Consider the following 6,846-nt stretch of genomic DNA (forward strand, 5'->3'; position numbering starts at 1 on the left):
GGGGGGGAGGGGGAGAGAGAGAGAGGGAGAGAGAGAGAGAGAGAGAGAGAGAGAGAGCAAGTAACAGGAATGGGAGATGAAAGGGGGGAACTAGAGGAAGCAGAGGGATACGTACATACCTATACGAGGGCTGCTGGTTCTGCCATCCGCACTTGCATACCTATACCTTCCCAAACCCCTCGATCTTTACCCCTATACGGTGACGAGATAATGCCCATTGTTTCGAGCATCCTACGCATCCTTGGTCCAGAACGTGATACCTAGAAGCCATCCTCGAATGCTTGCGTCGCGATTCGATACGTTCAAATGGTACCTAAATACCCGCCTAAATACGGCTGCATCTGAATTCTCCAACGGGCTTCCGCTTCGTCCGATTCTGTTCGAGGACTACCGGATACCTGGCCTGATGATGATCGGCATTCAGGTGCAAATTGGGCACATGCGGCCATGAATGTCATCTATGATTTCCGACCTTCCTGAACGTTTCGTCATGCTCGTTAAAGCACGTCTCATTAGGTGGAACTTCCATCAATTATCAAAAGCAATTGGTTGGAAATATATAATGAGCGGAAATAAATTACTATTGATATTAATTTATTAATAATGAAAAATATAAATCGCAATTTTATTAAATAAATTAATATAAAAGATAACATTTTTATTACATAGTAATTAATACATAGTAATGTGTGTGTGTGTGTGTGTTGATCTCAGGAACAATCAATATAAATATAATAAAATCTATCTTATACATTTTATGAATATAATTTAATTCTTTAAAGTATTCGTTTTTCGTGAATGAAATATTAATTAAAAATCACTTCTTTTTAAATTAATTATAATTTTTTTAAGAATATATTGTCTCAATTATTGAAAAGCAAAATGTATATAAAAATAATTATTTTTTATTACAGTTTTTATGGAAGAATAAAAAGGGAATTTTAGAAAATAACGCAATATATAAGTATTTGTTGTAAACGACTTTTATGTACAAATATGATCAATGTTTATACAACATATGTTTCTACGTCCATTTTACTAATACCGTATAATAGCTACTCTATTTACAAAACTTTTGTCTCTTGTCATATAAATTCGCGTTTCGTTCGCTTATACGTAGGCAGTGTAAATTTTTCATGATCTTTCAGATCCATGGCCCCAAACGACTCTCGAGTACGTTGGCTGCGTCAACGCGTCCCATCAGTCTTAAATGATTCAGTAAATCTGCTAGAGCCGTGGCTTCACGGTGCCTGGCTTCCCACAAGTCCAAAATATGTTCCGTTGGACTTGCTTTTGTTGCAAAATAGTCGACATATCTTAAAATATCGTCTCAGTTTAAACGATTTTGCAAATTGTAAAAAAAAATAAGCTGCAAAGAATTAAAACTCACCGGTCTACTTGCAGTCTCTGAGCTAGCATCCGCCAATCATTGCCGCGTGCACTTGGCGGATCTAAACATTGGCATAGTTGCTTTCTAAGCGTCTTAGAAAATCTGCAATTACCAAAATTCAATGTTACATTAGCTTCATTATATTGTATTTTGTATTGTTAAGAGTAAAAATATATCTTAATCCTACTTTCAATGAATATAAAAAATACCTGAAGGGTCTCGGTATAACGGATTCTGTCGATCTCGTTGAATTCTTTCCCCGTAAAACGACAGAGGATTCCGTTTTGTTTCTCTTTCCATTCATGTTATTCCTTTTTACAAGATCGAGATCGATCCTGAGAAGCAAGCCCTGATCCTCGAAACCACGTTGACAAGCACGAAGCTCAAAGCCAAGCCTGAGATCGCCGACGACTTTTTCTATCCTAAAGGAGCGCCGAATGCTAATCCTCGAGGATGCCCAAATGCGCCGATAAGGTACTTCCTGTCGCTCGGCAAAACCGCTCTCTCTATCTTCGAGATCGACACGGAGTGATGTGCCGCTGGCGCGAAATCCGAGAGTACTATGATCGATATAAGTGCTACTCAAACGACGTTCCTGCGGAAAAATTACACACAATTCGCGAGTATAACAACCGCGAGAAATTTGTTATGCGAATAATTCAATATAAGGCTTCTCTCCTTCGCACTCTTATTTCAGTTTCTACTCAATTTCACTAATTATTGTTTGCTAATGTAAGTGGAGTCTGATGTTGTGTGCACTGAAGAGAACTCAATTCCAGAATCGATACGTTTGTCAGTTTACATTTTACTTTTAAACTTTTGTTTGCTAAGTATACATCCTAATTGCCTGCAAATTGTATTTTATCGCTCGTGCTGTATATAATTTACGTATTAATAACCGCGGAAGTTCAATTGTATTTATATTGGATTTATTCTTGGAGAGAGAGTTACAAATAATGATTATTTATTTGGTTCATTTAACGAATAATAATGTAGACACGGCATATATTTATTAAGATTTAACACATATATTTGATATAAAAATTACTCACTCGTTCGCTTATGATCTTGAGCGATGCCTTGGTATCTTCGAGCACGTGGCATCTAATGTGATCGCGCTCGCGAGACACGAAAACCGCAACGCAAAGCCGTTTCACGGCCAATCCGGGCGCGACTACCGAATTTTCTCCAGCCACGGCGAAAACGCTAGGTGTTTCCGTGACGAGGAATACACCAGCATGATCGAGTTGCGCGAACGGTTGACCTGGTAGATTTGTCGGATCACCGCCAAGCATCAGCACCTTGCGCCACGTCGTCACGGACGGCGAACCGCTCGAGCTCATCGATGAATTCGTGGAATTATTTGAACGCGTCTCTAGATCGATCTCTGTCGACCACAGGCTCAGCTCCCAATTTCCGGTTCTCAGTTCGGCGCAATGCTCGAACTGGAGGATCACCGGCTTCACGAGATCGACGTTCGCGGGACCGCAGGTCACCACGGCGGACAACAGTGTAAATCCAGGTGGAAGATTCGGTCTGAAGGAATTTTCTCCAAGTACGGCGAGATGTAGACTGTGCCGACGACCGCGCGGGATTGCACCTTCCGGCACCGACATCGAAACGCCCACTTCGGGTACGACCAGAAGGGCGCCCTGCTCGTCAATTATGGCTCTCACGATGAAGCCACTACCGTCATCCATCGCGGACCGTTCGTTCTCATCCGGTCTTTCATCATCGTCCTGTTCATCATCGTCCTCGTTTGTGCTTTCTGGATTCGCTTGATACGTCGACCCTAAGAATGTACATATATAAGACTTGCGACAGCAATGAAGAGCGTTCGCCTGTGCGCGGAGGAAGACTATTGAAATTTATTTAAATATTTTCGCGATGTTTCAAAATGGACTCATTTCAATGTAGATAAGAGAGTCAAGGATATTTTTTCTCGATTATTTAGTAGGGAAGTGATTTATCGAAAACTGATTGTATAAAGAGCGCTCTCGTGCGCTCAAATTTATGGAAATTTCTTACGAGAAGACCGTCCCTCCTCATTATCCGACATGCCGCGTCCTCGTTGCGAGTTCTTGCATGAAGACCTGGTTACGGAGGAGCTTGGCGATGGTCTTGTTGTCGACGGTAATGACAATTGCGGAACATCATAATGATGCTCGGAACAGGATCTGCACGTTGCGCCGGGGCATCGTAAGATTAAATGTAAATGTAACTGGATGCTGATTCGTATTATGTACCATGTTCTCATTATTTTCATTGCTATATAGATATGTATACCTGGGTAGCCTGGCGGCGTTCGATTCGTCAATCACATGCTCGAGACGTCTGTCGCTAGTCAAAACGGACCGCTCGTTTTTAGAAACGACTGATTTTGCGAGATCACCCGGACGGCGAAAATCCAATCTCGCAACGCCGTACAACGCTTCCATTCTTTCTTTACGGCGCATCAAGCGAACGAAGAAAATCGTCGTTACGGCCAGAATGATCGCGGCTAAACTCAAAGTGATCCACAATGCGAGGATATTTCTGTAATCGACCGCTCTAGTCGCTACAAGGAAAAATACCTATTGTTTTTTTTTTCTTCTATTTTAGAGGAAAACATTTTAAAAAGAATTCAACCGCTTTGTTTTACCTTCCTTGAATACTCTTGGCCCATCTTGTCCAAGGGCTGCATGCAATAAGCAGGGAAATTGCGTTTGAAATATGACAAAGATACAACATACAATTTTACAATCAACAATTTACATCACGAGGCTAGAATAATTAATCACTCTGGAAGGCCTTCGCAGATTTCAATTTTATCCACTGGTATTTTATCGATGAGTCATCGCGCATGCAAAGTCATCAAATTTTACGAATGGCAATCGAATGCGGAGCTAAAAGGACCGCTTGTTCCAAATAAATCGTTAGGCAGTTCGAGTGCGAGTCACGAAGAACAATAAGAAGCAGAAAGACGGCTGGAGCTCACCATTACATCGATCCGCGGAGCAAGACTCGACGATGACGTCCTTGCCTTGACAGAGACGACCGCCGTTGCTCGGTGGGGGGTCATTGCAGGATCTCCTCCTTACTCTCGAACAATCGGGACCGCATGCGGACCACGAGGTCCAAGTTGACCATCTGCCGTCAACCGCTGCGTACAACGGGGCGAAGTTGAAAATCTCGATTAAATTGCGATTATCTGATTTGCGAGATGGCAAAAGAATGAATACGTCTGTATCGCGTATCTCGATCGGCACGCACATTTGTGCGCGTTTTAAAACGTTTAGTACACGTCCAATACGGGGGGGGATTTGTATTCGTATTAAGTTATATTCTATTACAATTTACGACGCACTATTACAATTTACTTTATATTACAAGTGTGACGCATGAGTGAGTCTTTGCAGTTCACCTACCGGGGCAGGAAGGATTGCATTCTACCCTTTGTGTAGCAGGCCCTGGGCACGTTTGACCGCCGTTGATTGGAACAGGATTTGTACATGTTCTTGTCCTCTTTTGTACGCCTCTACCACAACGAACACTGCACTCTGACCATCCGGACCAGGACGACCACCCGCCGTTCACTGAGAATGGATCGAGAAGAGAAAAAAAAAAAACAAGGATAACCGGCAAAATTAAAACGGGAACAAATAACACCTTGTTACACCCCGCGGCTCAAACAGGCCAAGACATGAGTGAGTTGCTTATCCGACGCAACGTCAATTAAAAATAAGAGAGTCAAATTGCAATCAACGTGAAATCTGCAAGCGCAGCTTTACATTACAAATTTAGTTATTCACGAGGAGCTATGAATATATAATGAATAGAGGGTAGAACAATACAATCATATTTTGTATATATATATATATATATATATATATACATACGATATATTATTACAATTATCATTTTTAGAGTATAAATATAAAATGGAATTATACGTGCATGCAATTGAGAAAAATGTTTTGATTATATCAACAAGAATCATCAATAAAATATATAGAATGTAATCGTACTAATTCAAATACTGATCATCTAGTAACTGAATTTCTAGTTGTTTCGAGTAAAACGTTTGATAGATTTTACTATAAGTATCTCTCTAGTAGAATCTCCTAGATTTTTTATTTATGCAATCATTTTTTCTACATATATATTTTAGGTAAAGTACGAGCTTAATATTTTAGACAAAAAGAGCTCCTTTTAACTTCCGTCGGATGAATTGTAAAATTGTAAGTTTTTTAATATTTTTATCCATTTCCTCAATTATCGCGCACAGACGTTCTTTAACCGCATCCGTCCGACGATTTTGTAGAAAAAAAAAAAGAAAACAGGTTACCGTAGACGGTGAGTACCGCCGGTTCGCTGACTCTCCTTGCAGCGATGTTCTCAGCGACGCAGGAATAGTTCCCTTGATGCCTCAATTCGGCTTCTCCGAGGAGCAGATGCCCGTCGGCGGATTGTACAAAGCCAGTCGCGGAGGACATCTCGTTGGGGTTCGCGTCGGCGGAGGCGGAAGCTTCGCCGGCAGCAGCCGTCTCGAGAGGAGAGCCATTCCTAAGCCAATAAACCTTTGGCGATGGTACTCCCAAAGGCGGTGAGCATCGCAGTTCCGCATTGCGGCCGACTTCCACCGACAGCGAGTACGGTGGTGACAGGAAGTGCTTCTTCAGATCTACATCGGCACGATCAGGCAATTTTTTAATATTCGCTCGGAAACACCTCGTTCGAGAGGAACGTTCTCGTCGAAACGAGAAACGAGAAATGAAAACGGAAAGAGAGAGAGAGAGAGAGAGAGAGAGAGAGAGAGAGAGAGAGAGAGAGAGGGAGGGAGAGAGTGGCACTCAGAGATATTAGAGCGCGCGTATAGATGCGAAAGGGCATTCACGGCATTTCTGGCCGGCTCTTCCTCCATCAGAAGAAACGGAAAAAGATTTGCGGGGCGCGAATCACGGAATGCATAACTGCGGTCATTCGTTCAGTGCGGCTGTCCGTCGCGTCCATTATTCGCAGCACCACGTCCGCGTTTAAAAAGCGAGGCTTTCATATCACTCGTGAAGAGTATAAGCATCGACCGAGACCGCGGTATAGTACCTCAATGCGGCGGTTACGCGCTTTAGAAGCTGACGGAATTCTATGCCGCGGTATGCAGACCGGACTGATGGATGATACGTCCGGTATCACAAAGTATACCACCGTTGCGCACCATCTAGACCGATTCAAATGCATCCTGGTTGCGTTGCCTTCCCGGGCTTATATATGAAACATCTTCATATAATGCGCCAAGCACAATTTTAATGCATCATTAAATTTCGTTCATGCTTTTTAGAAAACTAATATTTCTCGATAATATACATTTAAGGCTTTCACGTGCCCTATTTTCTTGCCAAAGGGTTTACGGGTTATTATACCGTAATCCACTTAATGCCAACATTTCGTGAATCTTGCCGTTCACTTTATCGGGGCGA

The 6,846-nt window shown here is 42.3% G+C and overlaps 1 protein-coding gene across 1 annotated transcript in view; it reads right to left on the reverse strand.

Moving 5' to 3' along the window:
- Nucleotides 1-978: 978 nt before the first annotated feature.
- LOC108755266 (netrin receptor UNC5C-like) overlaps nt 979-6,846 on the reverse strand; it is a 10,986-nt gene continuing 5,118 nt past the window's right edge. Inside the window, exons 4-13 of the mRNA XM_018498177.1 lie at nt 5,718-6,053; nt 4,798-4,965; nt 4,368-4,532; nt 4,032-4,067; nt 3,677-3,947; nt 3,419-3,567; nt 2,443-3,182; nt 1,600-1,985; nt 1,391-1,492; nt 979-1,316 (exon numbers count right to left, since the gene is read on the reverse strand). Of these exons, the coding sequence (XP_018353679.1) occupies nt 1,145-1,316; nt 1,391-1,492; nt 1,600-1,985; nt 2,443-3,182; nt 3,419-3,567; nt 3,677-3,947; nt 4,032-4,067; nt 4,368-4,532; nt 4,798-4,965; nt 5,718-6,053 (2,525 nt within the window). The 3' untranslated portion in view covers nt 979-1,144. The remainder of the gene's footprint in view (nt 1,317-1,390; nt 1,493-1,599; nt 1,986-2,442; nt 3,183-3,418; nt 3,568-3,676; nt 3,948-4,031; nt 4,068-4,367; nt 4,533-4,797; nt 4,966-5,717; nt 6,054-6,846) is intronic.

The sequence above is a fragment of the Trachymyrmex septentrionalis genome, unplaced genomic scaffold (genome assembly GCF_001594115.1).
Source record: "Trachymyrmex septentrionalis isolate Tsep2-gDNA-1 unplaced genomic scaffold, Tsep1.0 scaffold87, whole genome shotgun sequence".
NCBI classification, from domain to species: Eukaryota; Metazoa; Arthropoda; class Insecta; order Hymenoptera; family Formicidae; genus Trachymyrmex; species Trachymyrmex septentrionalis.